Below are 21,408 nucleotides of genomic sequence, written 5' to 3'. Positions count from 1 at the left end.
ATTGTGGGAGTTGTAGTTCAGCAAGAGCTGGAGGTCCAGGTTTGCCCAGCCCTGGCCTAACCTCATCTCCAGGTTGTCCCACAACCCACCTGCTTTGTAGACAGAATAATAGCTTACAGGCCACTGTCCAACAGAATACCCATGTTTGAATACCAACGAAAGAATACCAACGTTTTCCTCCCTTATACAGACCCATTATACAGATCATTACACAGATCATATTACATTATACCTATCATATGTTACTTTTATGATCATATGTTATCTATCTTTCATGAAGTGAGAATACAGATTTGCGGTTCCAGACTGTTAATACATTTATACCTTGGATTAAAATTAATATTGATAAAGGTATAGAATATACTAGCTGGGCCAGGCGCAAAGCATATGCGCCTCCGCTGCCCAGCTGGCCTGCTTCTCCCCCCCTGCCCAGCCTGATTCTTCCCCACCCCTGCCTGTGGCTTCCGGACGGTGGACTGGCCAGCTGGCCGGCTCATTACTTCTCGCCCCCCACCTGGCACTTTCTGGCTAGCAGGCCGGCCAGAAAGCCAGCTCACCACCTCCTCCCACCCGCCACCTCCTCCCACCCGCCCGCCAATTCCTGAAGGCAGAGTCAGCCCACCGCCGCCTGCTCCTGCAAGCCGGGCAGCCTGCTGCTACCTGTTCCCGGCAGCCAGGTAGCCCACCACCACCACCTGCTGCTCCCAGCAGCCAGGCCAGACCTCCGCTGCTGCTCCTGCAAGTTGGGCAGCCTGCTGCCATCTGCTCCTGCTGGCTGGGCTGGCCCACTGCTGCTGGCATCTAGCATCCTTGTTTTCTCTCCCGTCCCCATCACTTATCAGCAGCTGCTTGCAAACTCTCGCAAGAGCTGCCACACATGGGATTAGCGACGGGTACGCCTAGGAGAAATAAATATATAGATATCTGTGTTGGAGGCGGGGGGGGGGGCTCTTTTTGTTCATCAGTATACCTTCTCTGAGACCCATGATTTTTCAGCTACAAGCAATGAAAGCTTTCCCCCCATGCTTGTGTCCAATGTATTTTGACTCTCAGTATTCTTTTCTGGAACTTCATCCAACCTTCTGTTCAAAATCCCTATGCACGTTTGATGCCAAAATGGAAAGCCCTGAGGCAGCTGTGCAAGCTGGACCCGAAAGTGGACCTTGAGCTCTGTTTATTTCACCTTTCCTGCTTTTAAAAGTATTGATTGTCATCTAGACTACTACTCACACTGAAAAATGTTTTGCATTCACAATGGGGGTGAGGTGATTTCACTGATCTCCCTTTCCCTCTGTATCCCACTGTGCCTCCTGAAAATCTGTTCCTGGTGGTTGCAGGACCATCAGGCATATTTTCAGGAGGCACAAAGGGATAGGAAGAAGGTGGGATCTGAAAAAATTGCCCTTCCTCTGTTACATGTAGGGATGTGCAAACCAGTTCAAAGTCGAGGGGGTTCACCATTGAACCAGTTCGGCTCAAGGACTTGCCCTCAAGCTGGACTAGGCCTAGTTTGGTTCAACCTCGAGCACAACCGCCCAAGCCAACTCGGGTTAAAAATAAATAAATAAAGTAAGTAAGTAAGTAAGTTAAAAATAAATAAATAAACACTCACCACCAGATCCAGCAGTCTCTGGGGTGCTGTCGCTGCCGCAGGGAATGGGGGAGTCTCTCCCATTTTCCCTTCCCCCGCTCTTCCAAGGGCCCTTTTGGTCCATTTTCGGACTGTTCCGACCCTTTCTCTGGTGGTGTTGACCATTTTGTAGGCCACTGCACATGCACCCTGGCCATTTGCATGGATGCCACATTAGTCTGGGTGTCAGCCACAGGACTGAAAATTATCCTGAGAAAATGAAATTAGTGTTGAGCTTACAGTAATACACCATCCAGCAAAGGAGAGTCCACTTCTCCTCATAACTTGCTGCTTTCATCTTTTCAACACCATTTTTAATGACACAGCAGCTCTTGATCTTCCATTGGTTTAAGGAATATCGGAATAAGATATTATATATTAAAATCCTTCATCGTTTGGAAAAGTCCACGACCAGCCAACCTCTCCCACTTCTCATCAGTGCACATACGTGGCATTCTGATCTGTGCAGATGTTAAGCAGTGTTCTAAAAATGTTCTTTGATGCTAAATGTATTCTGTGTACGCGAATATCATGATTTTTAAAAAACTGGACAAGCATGGATAGCAGGTTAATAGGAGGCCAAAAAGGAGGCCAAAAAGGTCAAGATGCTGTTTCCTTGAGATCACCAGAGCTGCCAGAAATAATTTATGTTTTAGTCTTGAACATGTCTCCTACCTCACTGCTATAATTTCAGTAGCAGCTTAACAAAAAAAGCTTTTCTCAAATATCATTTGGTATATAGTGATAATCGGAGTCATAAGCATCAAATTTATTCCATTTGCATCCTTATTTTCTAATCTCTCCTACAATTGGAACTTTAATTTTTTACTTTTATTTTTCAAACTAATACGATCGTGTGTTGCCACAGCACAACTCTGCCCCATGGCAACTCATGAGGAGACTCCTGACCGGGAGACTAAAAAACAGCTTCCTGGCTCGGGGGTCTCTCCAGCATGCTCTGCGCGTTCACACAGAGCATGCTGGAACGTCCGGGGGCTGCGAGGCCCCTGATCCCCACAGACCCTGCCAGCTCCATGACACAGCCGTGGCTGGGTGTGGGTTGTGTGTGTGCCTGATCCAGCCACCTGGGCAGGGCTTGATGATTGTCTGTGGGGAGAGCGGACTTACCCTGCTCTCCCCACAAACCCTCTGGAGACGGGTTTCACCGATTGTGAGACTCGCCTCTATGTGTGTTACCTTTGGCATGTTTGAACCAATATTGAGGTTGAGCTTTGAAGGTGCTTTAATGTTGCAATATTTATCACTCAAAAGTTGATTGTTGCATACTTTAGGCAGCATCCTCAAGACAACCACAAAGCTAAAATCTCCATGATCACACTCATCACAGCTTCATAATGGTGACAAAGATTTTAGTGGCTGGGTAGTTTCCCAGGTTGTCGCAAGTCAAAGCTGAAGCATTTGTAATTCTCCATTAGTGCTTTTGCAGTCACCAGAAATTCATGTCAGCAGCTCTGGGGATTTATTTTGAATATATCCTTGAGGGCATACACTTGTACATCTATCTTGGTTAACATTCCAGACACCTTCCCCCACTGAAACAAACAGGGGCTATTTTGACGATCGGGAAAAATCGGGCTAGGAAAGCCTAGCCCAATTTTTCCCAATCATGAGAACCAGCGGACTCGGCTGCGAGCCCGGCAGTTCTTGATTGGTTAACCTGCTCAAGTACCCCTGCCTTAGCCCGGGTTTGTGGAGCGAGTGCTCCGCAAAACCGGGCTCTCTGGTTGTGAGTAGCCACAGTGCGGCTCCGCGCCATGGCTACTCACGAGTAGACCCCTGGAGGGGAGGGGAGGCAAAAAGCTGGCTCTGGGGGTCTCCCCAGTATGCCCTGTGCACTTGCGCAGGGCATACCGGGGCTTCCAGGGGCCGCGTTCCCCAGACCCCGCTGGCTCTGTCACAGAGCCGGCAATCATGTGGGCAGCCAATCTGATCCGGCCGCCCAGGACTCTCTGCCCAATCATGAGCGGGGAAAGCGGGCTTAGCCCACTCTTCCCGCTTAGCTCCCTAAACCGGGTCTCACAGATTGTGAGACCCGGCTCACAAGCTTAAGTGTAACTAGAAAAGGCATACATTTTCATTTAGGCTTCAATGTGCACACATGTATATGGGATGCTATTTAAGCAAGCTTTGGGTCTCTTCCGATGTTACCTTTTCAAGGTTTAGTTAGGTGCATTCTGGAGTTTTATTTGTGTCTTATTTGGGAAACACAAAGTATATATTTGTTGAATTTGCTATAGAACATTTGTTTATATGTTTGCACATCGATATCTTAGAACTTCTCTATGCTCTGTATCAGTGATTCTCAACATTGGGTCCCCAGATATTATTGGACTTCAGCTCCCTTAATCCCCAGGCCTTTGGTTGGCCTTTGGTTGGGCTTATGGAGTTGAAGTCTAATAACATCTGAGGACTCAGCTTTGAGACTCCCTGCTCAGTATTACTGCTATCTTAGATCTTATATACAGGTTCAGGAAAAGCACAATGTACAATCCTGCTGTATTTCCCTGTGGTATAGAGGTCATTCTCATGACCTTAGCTGTGGGGTTGGAGAGGGCTGGGGGGAAGGGCAGGAACTGCCAACTTGGCCATGTGCCACGTTGCATGCCCACATGGTCAATGCAACAACAGAGTCCCAAGCTGGGATTAGGAGGAAGAAGTCCTCCCACATCCCAGGGTGCACTGCGCAAGCGGCTCTACTCTGCATGGCCACTTCTTCCCCCCAGTTGGCTGCCTAAAATGCTGGCAGGCTGGGGGGTGGGGCGGGAACACACACACGCCTGCTGAGGTAGAACAAACCATCAGTTCATTCTACCTTGGTAAATAGCTCAGTATCTGAAAGATCTCCAAAGCCACTCAGTGGAGACAATTCTTATATGCTTATTAGAAGAAAGGGACCCAACAATATCCCTGGCGGTTGCTAAATTTTGTTATACATTGACCAAACTAAGAGAAGCTAGAGCACAGCAATCGGTTACTGTCAAAGATTCCTGATTTTATATATTTGATGACATTTTAGACTTTGTTTCCATTATTGTTTTCTCTTTTTACTGTGTATATTCTGTGTATATTGATGTTTGATCTAAGATCGTAAATAAACAACTAACTAACTAGCTGGGTAGAGAAGTCAGGCTCTACATGTCTGGAGCAGCCAAGAGCAGAGGGCTCCCCGTGCTCCAGACAACATGAGAATAGCCATGATAATAGGCTCAGAGTGTGCCATGAAATAGCATCAGAGTGTATATGCTTTAAAATTCCAAAATGTCTTGCCTAAGGAAACTTGGCATATTGGACAGAGATGGTCAAGCCTAGCCTTTTTCCTCGTGTGCTAATTAATATGTGCTTTTGACATGGAGAGAGAGCACTAACCCCCCTGCATTAAGAAGTGATACTCTTCCAGGAGGGCTTCCTCCATGTAAACAGGACAATCTCATTATAGATTCTTGGGTGATACTGAAGAAGTTTATCGTAGATTACATAGCAGACTTGGGCCACAGGTAAGGTTTTAGTGCAGAAATGTTCATGCTTAGGTGACTGACTTTTAGGCAACTTCTTGATCATTCAACATTTGTATTTATGCTGATTGCCATGCTTGATTTCTTTTTGGTATATGTTTTTATACCAGATCTGAGTTTAGAGGTGTGGGCTGTTATGCTATCCATAATTTTGCAAGGCAGTACTCATGAGAATTATTGTTTGGGAATTAGGATTTATACTTTCTGATAATTAAGTGATATTTGAGTAAATTAGGCACCAAATTGGTGATTTCAAAACAACATCTCTGGGTGAGTTCTCATGACCTGCTCAAGGGAAATGGGGGATTCCAGTTTGTGGTTGTAAGAGCCTGGAAATTTTTGCCAGTGTCAGGTTGGCATCATGCCAACACGATAATAAACAAAGCCTAGATAAAATCCTAGATTCCTGATCTCTGTTAACTTTCAAATTGATGTGGTAACCACTGATATTGGTGAAACTTCATGGGTTCTTATGATGGGAAATCAGGAGTATGCATGCTCACAAATTTACCTTTCCCAGTCAGCTTTCCTCATGTGGGTCATGATAATCCACCTTTGAGTCATTAAGTAAGATTTCAGCAAAGCATTGCCTGGACGCAAGAACTTTGGAGCTCTTTGGGAGACTTGTATCTAAGATCTTCTGGGTATTAGGCAATGAATCTCTATTTAGAATAGCAAGTTCTAAACATTTTATCACTTTGTCACATTCTTGGACCACACAGTAGCATACCAGTGGGCCGAACACGAAGTGGCAGATGAATGTATTTATAACCAGGATCTGTTATGACCATGATCTGAATGTATTTATAACCAGGATCTGTTCAGTCACATAGAAAGTGTGGGGAACCCGGGGCATACCTACAGTTGAACAAAGTGTGGGGCAAATGTCCCTGGGGCCCTGAGGGAGGGGGGCCTACCAGCTGGGCAGCTTGCTCTTTAATCCTCCCCCTCACAGCTCTCTGAAGACAACAGGGCTTCCAGTTTAAGAGCCTGCGGAGCATGTGGATAATGGGTGCTAAGTCTTACCCCCACCATGACTCTTTTCCTCAGAGTCTGTTCTGCAGCTCTTATCTGAGCTCTGGCACCAAAAGGTGAGATACTAAAAGAAAAACATTCAGTAGGGGGAGCTATCCAGTGGTCACTGGGGAGAACTTTCGTACTTTAGAAGGAGCAATGCCAACCAGCTCCCCTAAATCCCTCACCGGCCTCCCCGATATCAGCTCAGACAGCTGCAGCCCAGTTTGGTAACTGCAGAGCATGCAGCAGGACTCCATGCAGCAGGCCTCCACGCACCAGGTGGTTGATTCTAATGGCCTCCATGCCTGCGTGGAGGCCCACTGCATGCTCTGCAGTTACCAAACCGGGCCACAGCCTCCTGGGCTGCTATTGGGGAGGCCGGTGGGGGGGCGGTTAGGGGAGTTCTGCTGCCACTAACATCCTGCGCCCCCGCCCTTGGGAATCTTCCTTTGCTTGTAAAGGGGAAACATCAGCAGATTCCCCTTTACAAGCATTGTCCCAAAATGGTTCGGCAGTCAAACTGGACCCAGTTCAGCCAGAGCTGGAACAGGTGGGCCATTCAAATTAGAACCAAACCAGCTATACTGGTTCCATGCACATCCCTATTTTATTCTTAACAGCTTTGGCTGTTGTGCTGAGGTGTACTTGCAATTGTGTTTCATTTCAGTGCCCTGATCTTGGGGGGTAGCCATCCCAGGTCCTTGGGAAGGACTCAATGTCTGGATAAAACAAACCAGTCAATAACACCTGTCTGACTGTGTAAACAAAATAATAAGAAGAATAAGATATAACTTTATTTGTTAGACACGCCATAACAAATTCTTCTCTGGGCAGCTCACAATACAACAATAAAAACATCCAATAACACATATAACACAACAAAATACAGAATACATGAGCTAATTAAAAAATCGCAAATGCCATATGCAAAAAAAAATGCAGTTCTAAGCAAGTGAAAAATCACATTTGACAGGTTTCTGGCCTTGGGTGATCTAACTAGAGATTTTTTACTTATAATTTACTTATAATTTTGGGAAATTGTCAGCATCAGTGAATTTGTTGTAGTTATTTAATTTTTACCCAATGTATTAATATTTCAAGTGCAGCTGAAATCTGTTGGTCAGTTTGCTTATGCTGATGAGACTGCAAGTACTGTTTTCTCTGTATTGTTAAAGATCTATTTTATTTTGTCATGTGGAAAGTGCATCTCTTCCTTGGCAGCCCAGCAGCAGGCTCTTTGGATTGCAACTGTAGGAGTCTTATATAGATACCTGTGGATGACCTACTTCCAATTTCCCTTTCTTTCACTTCATTCTTACTGCTTCAGAGGGGGCCTGCCGTACATTAGCAGACCCAGCACCCATAATCGTGCATTTTATCCAACAGAGCTTTGACAGCTCAGCTGAGTTTTTACCGTATAAAATCCTTGGCAGTGTTTTCCTTTCATACTGCTATACTAGGTGTGTGTGCTTTCAATAATGATAACCAGGCTGGAGTTAGACATTACAATATGGCTCAAAATGCTCAGAATGGCAGCAATGTCTAGTTCTTCTGTCTCACTCATTAATAATTCTCAGTACAACTTACTTGCATTTTTCTACCCCCATCCACAACATTGATTATTGCTTAGTGCAGGGAACCACATAACACCCTGAGGTCAGGACATAAATTGTACTAGGGCTTTGTTGAAGGAAATGAAGAAGTAGACACATACCTGCCAGTTTTGGTGAACCTGGGGAGAACTTAGTCCAAGTTCTCACTGAGGTGGTAAACCATTTTCTGGCCTAAACTACATACAGCAGTCCATACAGAGTGTGGCTATAATTGAACAAGAGCTCTTGATAAAGGATAAATATCTATAAAATATAATTTGCAACTGTTTGTTGAAAGAATTTTTTAGCTGTTGGGGCTGCAAACCTCTGGGTCAGTATTTGGCTTTGAAGTGAAGTGCACCTCTTCAGCTGAATCCAGCTCAGTTCACTTCAAATCAAACCACTGGCCAATTTGGATCCAGTCAGCCTGCTTTGTAGCCCTAGAAAATACTACGATTCCCAACAGTTTTTGTATCTTTCCCAGGACTGCTAGAGGAGAAAATAAAAACCTTTCCCAGCTGTTTTCTGACTAAAGCCACATTTGTTCAGCTTTGTTTGTATCCTGCCCATAAGTAAAGAGTTAGGAGCAGAGGTTGCAAAGCAAGCCACAATGTTTAGGTTTCGCTTGAATCGAATAACTTTGCCAGTCCTAACCCTCAAATCAGGAGCTGTTCCATGGCAGCTGCCAAATCAAATTAGGCAGTTGTTCAGTGGGCTAGGATTTGTCATTTCAGTTTTGCCCACAAATAAGATTCACAATGAGGCTGTTCAGACAAGCAGCCTACCCAGGCCTGGGCAGATGCTCATTTGAAGCACCGGGATCATAACTGATCCTGCCACTTCCTCTCCAAGTACCCCAGGGTTTTTAATCCAGATTTTACCTGGGTAGAAGGGCATGAGTGTCCCCTTTCCCCCAAGTCCCCGGCCATGTACCTGCTCAGGCTGCCTGCAACCTGTAACACCTGGAGCACCCAGCAGAGGGAGAATCCCTCAGTGCACCATTCTCCTTGTGCAGGTCATTAAGAGATTTCTAGAGGCCAAGCTGCATTTTCTGGCCTCCAGATGGCTGTTCCCAGGACAGCCACTCATGTGGACACATGAGCTGAGCGGCCAGAAGATAATCTGGGGAAATGTAAGTGCTATCCCCACTTTCTCCACACCTGACTTGAGGGTCATATGAATGACCTCATTATCTAGAGAACAAACTGCTGCTTACTTTTCATTATATAGACCAATGAAGGATTTTCTTTGTTTAGGGTGAGGTTCAGGAATCCCATATATTACATCAATCAATCTTTATTACAGTCTTTGACCAGTATATCCCATATTATAGGGGGTGAAATAAGAAAAGCAAAACCACAATTTATTTGGTATAACATGACACATCTCTAAAGCTTGCTTCTCACTCAGGTGGTAAGCATGTGGCTGCACCCCTTCTGACTATAGCTGGGAGCTTACATTTCTTATTGCTCTTCCAAACAAAAACCCTCCTCAGGCTCACAGATAACTATCTGGGATGAAGGCGAAGTGAGAACCACCATCTGTTACCTCAGGGGCACAGCAGGGTTGGACTGGACAAGAAGTAAAGACAGCCCCCTGCCTTCTCCCCACTCCCCAGTATATTTGCTGCAGAATATTTGCTGTAAGGGCATGATGGAAAAACAAATCATTCTTGGCACACAGCTTCTCTCACTTCTGTGCAAAATATCACACACTCTGCATGATCGCAGACACTTTCACACATACACTTGCGCCGGCACATTAGGCTGGCTCAAACATTTAACATATATATTTACTATCACCTCATATATACGTACAACATCAACCATGCTTCTGTCTTCCTCATTTGCCTGTTTGCGCTCTCGCTCTCGCTCTCTCTCTCTCTCTCTCCCCCCTCAAAGTTTTCCATGGGAAACTGAGTCCCAGATTTTGTCCAGGGTTCAATAGTAAACCAAACTTAGTTGATATGGAATGTTTGAGTCCTGGAGAAGGCTTGTCTCACTTGAAGCCAAAATGAGTCCTTCAGTCAGGAGCTAGCGGCATGCCAGTGATTTGGGAAGTCAAGAGATAGAGAGCAAAGAGTGAGCTGTTGCTAGCCAACAGTTCCCCTTTCTCAGGGGCCCCGCGGACATTTCACTCCCCCCCCCTTGTTTAATTATAGCTATGTTCCTGTGTGACCTGCTTTATATTCTGTAGGCCAGACAATGGCTTACCATCTCAGTGACAACTAGGGCTATGTTTTACCTGTTTGTTAAGCAATGTTTTGAGACTGTTGTATTGTGCCATCAAGACTGCGAATCCAAAATAAACTATACTTTAAAAGGAAATCATTATTTTTAAGCCAATCACATTATTTTGTGGAAATCTGACATGATTTTTGAAGTTTCAGGCTTGGCAACCCTGATGTCTTGCAAATAGTAACAATGAGAGAAACCAATTAAATTGATGGCAGTCTGTGACAGCAGGAGTTAGTAGTGCTACAGGTTGGAATAACTTCCATGGAAAATAAAATCTACACACTAAAGAAGCAAGTTTCTTCCATGTAGCTATTGTTCTTTTGACCCCAAATTGTCTGCTGAGCATACTTCGTCTACTTTATCTGCTATTCATGCTACTATATCTACTATACCGCTAGAGATTTACATATCAGGTGGTATAAAAATGTGATAAATAAATAAATAAATAAATAAATAAATAAATAAAATAATGCTATATTTTTAAGTGGGCAGTCTATACACAATCAGTTATTCTAAAATAATTCTGGAATCTAGGTGTGCCAGCCTTTTAAATGTATAATACAGTTCAAAGAATAATGATCAGAGTTAACCTGGTGCATTATAAAACCCTTTCAACCACTGTTGTTGTGATAAGATAATATTTCTCTTTATTTTCATATGATTTTGTGACCACTTAACTTGTAACTAATTTTTAAAATTATCATATTTCAATCTGTTTCAGTATAATGTAAATAACTATAAAGTGCAAACTTCTCTGTTAAAGAATTATAGTGATAAAACAGCATTCATAACTACTAATAGTACTGAAATCTAACACATTATACCATGGTCCCATTCAGATATAATGCCAAATCAGAAGTAAGCATGCCAGAGGTTTGAGTTTGTGATCGTTCAAAAGCATGAAGCCACGGTTTTGTCAGCCAGCCATGGCTCTGTTTTCACTCCCAAACCTGAATTTGAACCCTCAGCTTGTAGTAGGTTTCACTGCTGAAACCTGAGGTTACAAAGCAGCATTTTGTTGTCTGAATTCTGCTGCTTCTATAACCTGGGTTGCATGTGCAAGCTCCTCCTGCCACCACAGAGAGGCTGGCTCAGAGCAGCCCAGAAATGCATCAGTTCTAAAGTGGCCATGTTTGCCACTGACCGCCTCTTATTGCTGATGCCCTGCCCTCTGCTATCTCCTTGCTCCTCCTGCCGCTGCCGGGCAACAGGGATGTCCTGTTGTCCCTGCAGTTTCTGCATTTAAAGGGACAAAACAGCATTGGAGAAAGCACACTTTAAATAATGGGAGAATAGACACATGTGCCCTTTCATTGGCCTATTTTCATTGATCTAGCCCCATTCCTGGAGCTCTTAGATATTATCAGTGGAGTGTAGTTTCTTTGGTCTTAATGTACACAAAGGCACAAGAAGGGGGAGCACCAGACTGAGGGACATGCCCAAGAATCCCAAGGCAAGATGCCGGTTGCCAGACCATGGAAGGGCTAGGCTGGTCATCTGGTAATCCAAGTACAAAAATTTCCATGCTCTTACGACCAGTTGCCAAGACTAGGAGAGATGTTGCCAAGGGACCCTTCCCTGGGCTTTGACAGAACTGGGAACTTGGCTGGTGGTAAAAACCCTGAAGACTACATGTGTGTGTCTATGTCCAGGCACTCTCATGAGACAGTGGTCTACTCCAGAGCAGGATCCATCTTCATCACACAAAAATAATTTCCTGTGGTGTTTAATCCTGCTCTAGATGGATGGTTCTTCTCATGAGGTTTGGCTGAGAGCAAGCATGCTTGCACCCAGGTGAAAGGGCTGGGGGCCCCTTCCCCTATCAACATCTATAAAAAATAGAACAATGCTACCAAAAATCAAAGGGGCAAATCCTAAGTAATCTCGACCTATTCCTAGCATCCCATCCATCCATCCCTAAGCACTCATACACAGGCTAGGGATGGGTGACTAGAGGAAGGGGGGAAATAGAGATCCCCAGATAAATGGGGAAGGGGAGCATGCGTCTCCTGACATATCTGCTGGAGAATGGGCTGGTGTGGGTGTGTCACAAATGGCCATTGTCGGTAACAAACTCATCCTGCAAACATAGGAGAAAAAGTAGAGGAATGCTTCTGCAATCTATCTTTATCCAGTACAAGTGGGGGGCCCAATCCTCTCTTCCCAGGGGAGGAAAGAGGTGGGCCACAAGACGCTTCCTCTCCAACAGAAGAAGACAGTGGTGTGAGCAGTGTGAAGAAAGGGTTTAAATCAGGGTTAATTAACCTTGGGCCCCCAGATGTTGCTGGACTACAACCCCCATCATCCCCATACATGGCCTTTGTGGCTGAGGATGATGGGAGTTGTAGTACAACAACATCTGGGGGCCCAAGGTTAAGAAACCCTGGTTTAAATGTCTTTGCTCTGCCGAGGGTGGGCAAGCACTGCCAAAAAGGCACGATCACACTGAGCGTGCCCCCTCTAACATTGTGGCTAATGGTTGCAGGTTCACTAGTGTGCTGACACCTTGCCCACAGTCTGGCAACATGAGTGGAACGGAGCTTACTGGGATGCAGCCTGGGCAGACTAGGAAGAGGGAGGGGTTCCTTTGTCCAGAAGCCAGAAGTTGCCAAACTGCACTTAGTCAATCGTCTATTGCACGGTTTCTTAACCTTGGGCCCCCAGACGTTGATGGCCTACAATTCCCATCAAGTTGTAGGTCATCAACATCTGGGGGCCCAAGGTTAAGAAATGATGGTCTATGGCATGATTCCTGGCTTCACAGATTAACCACAGCTTGGTCTTCCCGAGGTTTCACACTATGTCCAAACAGGGCATCTGTGGTGTTTTCCTTGCTTCAAACTTTCGATAGTATATTACTAGGCAATACAAATACATGCCATGCTAAATTTTATGCTTCAACCTCACAGAAAATATGAGGAACTTCAATGCTTGTACAGCAAGCTCAATATCCCCTTCTTGGTGTAGTGCATTTATTCACAGCCTCCCACTGTAATGTGAAGCACTATGAGAAAACAAAACATCAAGTGTGTTACTGCATAGGAATAGTGGCCAACAATTGATGGCAGTTCATCAATGGCAGGGATCCACCTAAAGACCTGATGGTGTAGCTCCTGAGGAATGTCTTAAAACCACTTTAGGGCAGCAGAGCAGTGCTCCTTCCATTGAAAACCATTGCTACATCAATTGTTTGGTGATACAACAATTGGGCCTGCCTTCTAAGTTGTGCAGAAAAAGCAAAAGGACAGTACCAAACACTGAGCCCCCAAAAAGGGAAAGTAGATGCACACAGAAAATAGAGTTAACACAAAATCCCAACATGTTCTTCTTCCCTATCTACTTTCCTTTCAAGTTGTGCAGCAGCCCTGGCCAGAACCCTAGGGCTACCCTTCATGGCAGCTAATAATAATTAAATATACTTCATGTAAACATTCAGGCTAGCCCATACCATGGTGATCTCTCACACAGACAAGGAAGGAAGCCATCACTTGGGACTACTACTACTATATGGTGCCTATTTATATCACTTTTCAAAGTCCTCAAAGCAGTTTACAAAGGAAAACAATTCAGTTATTGTTACTAATCAAAAATAAAGTATTCCAGTTGAGGGGACAACCAGTAGGTAAGAGCAAGGATGACTTTACATTTGTCAGTGATGGTTTCCTGTTTCTTTCTAGAGAACAGGGGCATCACTTAGTGGTAGAGCACTTGCTTTGCGTGTAGAAGGCCCCAGAGTCAGTCTCTGACATCTCCAGGTAGGGCTGTAAAAGACATGTGTCTGAAATCCTCGACAGCTGATATTGTTCAGTGAGCCAGATCAATGTTGAGCCAGATGGACCAAAGGTCAGTGTCAGACAGCTTCAAGTGATTCTATTTTGGCCTTGGCCTACTTGGGTTGCCACTTGCTATATGCATGCATCACAAAGTAGACAGATTGTGTTTATGGGGGTGGGGAGGGGGAACTTGTAAAATATGAAATGTTTTTACAGCTGCCTATAAATGCTATCTTCATCACCTGTCAAAGCCTAGAAATGTTCACATTTTATTTACTATTGGAACACTTCCCAGAAACAGGTAAACAAAATGTGATGTAAAATCATCTCTACATCCACAGTTCATTTTGGATGAAATTTCCAAACAGGCATTATGAGTTCAGTAAACCCTTTGATTTGCAGGAGCATTTGGGCATCCACCTGTCCTTTAAACTAGTGGAATATAGCTACTCTAATTACATTAGCATTTTGAAAACCATTTGAGAGATGCAAACTTGCACTGAAATACTGTAATTTTAAAGTCTGGTTACAAAATCTAATACGAATCATGGCATTTCTTCATCACCTATTTCATTTTAATATCAGTTCATGGTATGAACTATTTTAGGTGACCACCTCACTAAACTACTATAAATTTTTTCACTTGTAAGGGTGTGAATTATGGGGTGTCAGCTTTTCTTGAGTTTGTTAGCCAAGTTGCTTAAAATTGGACACTGGAGATGAAGACCGAGACACATTCAAAAGGATTTAGGTGATTTAATGCACACCATCTGCCCTGAAAAATGATGCTTCAGAATACAGCAAAGATGCAATCAAGCTGCTTCCACAGTACTTGTCTATGTAAACAAGTATTGTTTACATAAAATCTCCATACACGGAGCAGGATCATGGCCATCTCAACTTCTGTGTATCTATTGGACTCCACTCTGAACTATGTGCTTTTAGCTGGATGTGCAAACTGGTTCCATGTGCATACTGTACACCAGTTCATACCTGAGGTTCCCATGGACACTCACAGCCCCAAGAGCATGCAAGCATCTCCATCCCCACGCAAGCCTCTACTTCCTGTCCAGGTGCCAATATGCCAAGATTGGTCATAACATCCAAACCACCAGTTGACTTGCACCTTGCCCTGCTTCTGGCAGGGAACCTGACATCTGTAACTGAGATCTGAAATAAGTTACAGATGTCAAGTTCTCTGCTGTAAATATGGTAGGATATGCCAAGATTGGACATGGCATCAGAACCCATCAATCTCAGCATATGGCATATAGTCAGTAAGTAAAGGTTTACACAGGGATTTGAGGGGTGCACTCTCTCAGGGCTGCAGATGTTCATGGGAGCCTCAGGCACTGCAGTACATGTGAATCTGCTCTACATGTATAGGATCTGTATTCACAATCAAGAATCCTTATCATAGCAGGGTTCCCAATCACAACTACAAACTTATGCCCGAGATGAATGTATACCCTGAACATGTGGAAATTGTGTGAGAACAAGTCACTGTAAGCAGAAGTCATAAAACAAGTACATAGCATACCATTAATCAAGTAGTAATTAAAGGAGTCTACAACCAACAGTTTCCTTCATTTCCAGTTCTTTGGCTAGAGAAAGACAAAATGGAGAAAACTATATCATTTAATTTTTTTAAAAAAAACCTATTTTGGTGAAGTGCCACAGATGAGATCAATACACAATGATAATGTCCAAGAATGTGTAGAATGCCCTATGTGGCAGAAACTCATTCCTGTGAACATTCTCCTGGTGTTTCTCCTTGGGAGCAACTCTGAAATTTGCTTTTGAAATTTTGGCATGACTCCTAGAGTGCAGGAGAATGTAAACACAGCCTGTCATGCCAATGTTTTTGCTAGGTAAGCATATGATCAATCTGTCAGGATATTCACCAGCCTTTTTTTCCATATAGCCCCTATATGGCTTGTCTCAGTTTGCCACACAAATGATAATTCTCCCCCTTTATTTACTTTATTTATTTAACATATTAATATAACACCCAAAACTCATGTCTCTGAGTGGTTTATAATAAAACACAAATTAAAATAACTTAAAATTTAAAAACAATGTTAACTTATGAGTCTAACAATGAGTCTAATCCTTCTTGATGTATTATTTATTTTTCTATGTAAACCGCTTTGAGAACTTTTGGTTGACAAGCAGTATACAAATATTGTTGTAGTAGTTGTAGTAGTAGTAATTAAAAGCCTGGGTGAATGAATGTGTCCTAACTGCTTTTTAAACAGTTATCAGAGATGTGGAGGCTCTTATTTCAGCAGGGAGCACATTCCAAAGCCTTGGGCAGCGATGTAGAAGGCCCATCCTTGAGTAGACACCAGACGAGCTGGTGGAAACTGTGGACGGGCCTTCCCAGACCAGTGTGGAGCCAGCCGAATGGTGGCCTGGGTCCGGCCCTGCATTGCAGCCCCTAAAGCAACGTCCTGTGTGTGTGATGTCATGTGCACAGTGCGTGGCTCGGGCTCCGTAAGAGCCCCAAGAGAATTCCCACCCCTGCCCAGGCTCAAGTCAGCTCTGCTCATTCATTTCAGGCAGTGTTGCTGCCTGAAATGACAGCACAGAGCTTGCTCAGGTTCTGCGGAGCTCAAGGTCATGCCCCTTTTGCATGTGATATTGCTAGAGCCCGGGTGGTGGGCAGGGGGAGTTTGGGGCTCTTACAGAACCCTAACCATGTCCTCCTGCAGGCTTCAGCAGCCCCTTCCATTGGCAGTCCAGGTTCTTTGAACCCGTTCACACAATGGTAGCTCCGCCCCTGTCCCCAGATCTCAATGGTGGCTCATAACAAAGAAGGCATTCTCTGGACCTAAGCTGTTTAGGGCTTTATAGGTTATAACCGCCACTTTGAATTTTGTTTGGAAACATGTTGGTAGCCAGTGCAGTTCTTCTAGTATAGGTGTAATGTAGTTTCTTTAAGATGACCCAGAGACCAACCTGGCTGCCACAGTTTGCACCAGTTGCATTTTCCTGTCTACATACAAAGAAAGCCCCACATACATAGAGCAGTAATCATTTTTACTTTCATTTTTAGTGATTTTTTCTTAACCTTTCTGGTATTTGTGGGACTCTTAGGTGCCTCAGTTGACCTTGGTGTCAGTTACATGTCCTGAAATATTCCTATAGATGTTTTTACCTCAAGGCCAGAATTCAGCATCCTCTGTGTGCACATTCTCAGTACTTAATGTATTTCACACTTGATCAAACTATCAAATATAGTTAGTTATGAAATTTCAAAAAGCATGAGCTGTAGACAAGAATCAAGGCAACACTATTTTAAGGAGAGATGAATGCTGACTTTACAAAGTTTAATTCCATAACTGTCATGCTGTAATGCCTATTAGTTAAATAGCCATGTACTGTTAGGTAATAAGAACTCAAGACTATGCAAGGTTGTGTCCTTATTCTTTACAAGAATAAAACATATTCTCTGGCCTCATAATAGTTGATCAAAATATGTGGTCAGATGTTTCAAACAGATGAATTTTTCTCTCTCTGAAAAGGAGACTCCAACAAACTTGATACTTTTGCTAAACAGTAGGTCGTTCACACAACCAAAATCCCTGGGGGCTAGGAAGGGTTAGAGGAGGGAAGGCGGGAGTAGACCTACCTTCCCCCACATGATCTTCTTTAGCCCTGTGCCTCACTGCCACACACACAATCGCCACTGCAGTGAGTAGCATGGCATTCTGGAGGCCAGGGAAATGCTGCTTGGCCTCCAGAAATCCTACAATGCACCACATGAAGACCACGGTGCATTGGGGGTTTTCCCTCTAGACACCCAGCTCTGTGTCTGCTCTTGCTGCCGGCAGTCCAAGAAGACACACAATTGGGATCTCCAGTAGAAGGGTGTGCTCACACCCTTCAACCTGGATAATAGCTGGGTCATGATCCTGGCACTTTGCACGAGTAGCCCTGCCTCAATAGCGCTACATAAGCCTGGGTAGAGCTGCTCACATGAACAGCCTCAGTGCAGTGTTTTGGCAAAAGAAGAGGGTTTCAGAATTCTAACGCTTCTGTCTTTCTGTTAGTATATGCATAAACTAGCCTATTCTAGCTATATGCCAGGTAAAAAGTGGCAGGCTGTGACAGGAAAATGCCACAACGATTTGTTCAAAAATGGGTCAGAATGCCAAATTATGCTATCACTGTGCTGTTGAAATCTAGGATTTCAAAAGAACAGAATTGTTTCCTAACAGTGCATTTTATCTAAATTCTTAAAACAACCCTTCCTATTTTCAAGTTAATAATTTCAAGTTTCTGCTTTCCTCTTCCAAATTGTCGCCTGTAAAAAAAAAAAAAGATTATTTTGAGCAAAATTAGTAAGTATGATAACATTTAGAATTTAAACATATTACTTGATTGGATTGAAGAAATACTAATTAGACATCCTAAACATGTGTGCTGACATATCTGCTTGTATCAAAGACGTAATGTCATGGCTTACAGTATCATTCACCGGCAGTTGGCATTCTCAGTCATTTCTGACTCAGCACATTTTGGATTTGGTCTCTGGAATAACTTTAGTTTCTTCTTTGTGGTGTCTTTGCAGACATATGCAAAGGATCTGCACAGATCAGCATCTCAGACTAATAGTGGTTGCTGTAACTGTGATGCTTTTTCAACATATGCTTCCAATATAAGAGCTAATTGCCCTTCAGAACCTTTTAGAGAAGGCACATGAGGCCGATCAGGGTTCAGATGCAATCAGTCATGCTGCTTATCCAATCTCTGTAAGCCACATGCCCTGAGCTGAACTTACAATGGCCTCCCATCTGTCTGAATTGAAGTAAATGGCCACCTTTATTTGTACTGTACTGTGCTGCTGCTGAAGGACAACAGACATGCTTGCTGCTTAAAGTGTGAAGTGAATTGATCCTAGGATTTGGGGCAAAAATAACATCCCACTTTGGAGTGCTCTGTATTGCCTGATGTTCAAGTTCAAATCCCAAGTATGTAGGAGATGGTGTAGACTGGTCTAGTAATCCTGAGGAAGCCAAACTATAGGAATCTTCACACATTATATTGCATGTATGCACATATGTCTTTTGGTGAGGAGAGCTGGTCTTGTGGTAGCAAGCATGACTTGTCCCCTTAGCTAAGTAGGGTCCACCCTGGTTGCATATGAATGGGAGACTTGATGTGTGAGCACTGTAAGATATTCCCCTTAGGGGATGGAGCCACTCTGGGAAGAGCAGAAGGTTCCAAGTTCCCTCCCTGGCAGCATCTCCAAGATAGAACTGAGAGTGATTCCTGCTTGTAACCTTGGAGAAGCTGCTGCCAGTCTGTGTAGACAATACTGAGCTAGATGGACCTATGGTCTGACTCAGTATATGGCAGCTTCCCATGTTCCTATAACATGTACATGTTTTTGCGTGTCTGGATACAAGTATGTCATTTAAAAGTGAACCCAGGACTGGACTGCTCAAATGTAGGGTACCAATCGTGTGTACTACTGGATGTGCATTGAACATAATGTGTGAAAGAAGCCTGTTCACTTGTTATAAAAATGTTGATGCTGTCCATGGTCACAGCAACAGAAATATGCTGGCAAGCCCTGCTTCACACCATTCTTTCACCATGACCCTTGCTCTAACTGATTCAATATTGTTCTCAGAGACTAATGCTCTACCGAAGGAGAGCTCATCCCATGACTGAGAAGGCACCCAAGTTTTTAACTTGAGTTTTTAACCCAAGGTTTTACCTGGGTTAAAGGGCATAAACACTCCCTTCACCCCAGGTCCATGGTTGTGTGAATGCTCAGGCTGCACACAGCCCAAACAGTCACAGAGCTGAGCGCCTAGAGTGTCCAGCTAGAGGGAGACTCCCCCAATGCATTGCTTGCACAGTGCATGTTGGGATTCCTGGAGGCCAGCACTCATTTTCCCGGCTTCCAGTGTTCTGCACTGCTCAGAGCAGAGCAGATTGTGTTGGCACATTCTGGTACAACAAAGAAAAGATTGTTGGTCATCAGGGGAGTAGGGGTAAGGTAGGTTCATGACTGCCTGCCCTCCCTGCTCCCTCATGGTCATGTGAGTGACCTTAATGTGTGAATAGCATACTGTACAGTTACACATGTACAGACTTGTAAAAAGGTAAAGGTAAAGTTGTGCTGTCAAGTCGGTGTCGACCACAGAGCCATGGGGTTTTCTTTGGTAGAATACAGAAGGGATTTACCATTGCTATCTCCCGCACAGTATGAGATGCCTTTCAGCATCTTCCTATGTCGCTGCTGCCCAGTATAGGTGTTATACCAGCAGTGCTTTGAACCAGCAACCTCTTGCTTGCTAGGCAACTTACTTCCCTGCTGCGCCATTAGGTGGCCACAGACTTGTACATACAGCTTATCTGGGTCAAAATAGGCTTGTATCTGGTATCTAGACAAAATTATTATGTCTTCTGAGTAATTATTTCAGGTGTACCTGGTCCCAAGTGTTTTAAATGGATGCATAGACTAAGAGCAACTAATAAAAATCCTGCATCCTGGATTAAGTTATTTTGAAGTTGCACTGTGGTATCTCATTTTTTAATTTGATCATGGAATCTATTTGTCTTCCAGGTTGGCTTCATGAGCTGGGAAAACGTTTGGAGTCTCCTTACCATGGCAATAATACATTAGGAGGTCCATCACTCAGAAGTGCCTATATTGCTGCCCTGTACTTCACACTCAGCAGCCTCACCAGTGTTGGGTTTGGTAATGTTTCAGCCAATACTGATGCTGAAAAGATTTTCTCAATTTGCACAATGCTGGTTGGGGGTAAGTAGCATGTGGAGTAAGTAAAATTTGAAGGGAGGAACTCAGAATATTGTTCCAATGTTTTTCAGTAACAGAAAAGGAAATAATTTTGAATGCACATGTCATTTTGAATGCACATGTCAGCACAAATTAAAAAAAAAATAAAAAAAATAGATTGATGGCCCTTTTTTGTTGTTGTTAAGCAAAACTGAAGTCTGTGAGAAAGCACAAAAAGGACATTTTAGTATGTGTCATTCTGGAAGATGAGAAACAGTGAAGGTTTACTTATTATCTGTGCAAAATTTCTTCTCATACAAATGTCACACCATTTTCCACATAGCTGTAAATGTTGTATTTATTGTCAAATATAGCTTTGACGTTAGCTGTGCAGCTAACAATGCATCCCTTTAAAAAAAATCTTAGTTAATCTTACTCCCTACTCCACCATATATAGAACATGGTTTATTCCATTTCTGTGTCTTGTGTTTCCATTGCGTCTGGGTGCAATGAGGTTGTGCTTAGTAACAGCAGAACTATCAACATATAACTTATTAAAATAAAAATAAACCAGATTATATTTAGGAAAATTCAACATATTTAAATTTCTATTGGCCAGTGTTCCAGAGGTATAAAATCTAGGTTGGAGAACAGAACAGATGGTGTCACTAGGAGATAGTTGCTCTCAGAAATGAGAGCTATTGTATGGTGTCCCTCAGGGTTCCATGCTATCTCCAATCCTTTTTAACATCTACATGAAACTGCTGGGTGAGATCATCGGGAGATTTGGAGCGGGGTGTTATCAATATACTGATGACTCCCAAATCTATTTCTCCATAACATCATCATCATCAGAAAATGGTATAACT

The 21,408-nt window shown here is 43.6% G+C and overlaps 1 protein-coding gene across 1 annotated transcript in view; it reads left to right on the top strand.

The window, feature by feature from the left end:
* KCNH8 (potassium voltage-gated channel subfamily H member 8) overlaps nt 1-21,408 on the top strand; it is a 320,221-nt gene that overhangs the window by 236,341 nt on the left and 62,472 nt on the right. The window contains exon 8 of the mRNA XM_053265403.1: nt 20,366-20,563. Coding sequence (XP_053121378.1) covers nt 20,366-20,563 — 198 coding nt within the window. The remainder of the gene's footprint in view (nt 1-20,365; nt 20,564-21,408) is intronic.

This window comes from Hemicordylus capensis, chromosome 6, assembly GCF_027244095.1.
Source record: "Hemicordylus capensis ecotype Gifberg chromosome 6, rHemCap1.1.pri, whole genome shotgun sequence".
NCBI classification, from domain to species: domain Eukaryota; kingdom Metazoa; phylum Chordata; class Lepidosauria; order Squamata; family Cordylidae; genus Hemicordylus; species Hemicordylus capensis.
The sequence above is the reverse complement of the archived record's forward strand: the minus strand, read 5'-3'. Positions and strand labels throughout refer to the sequence as shown.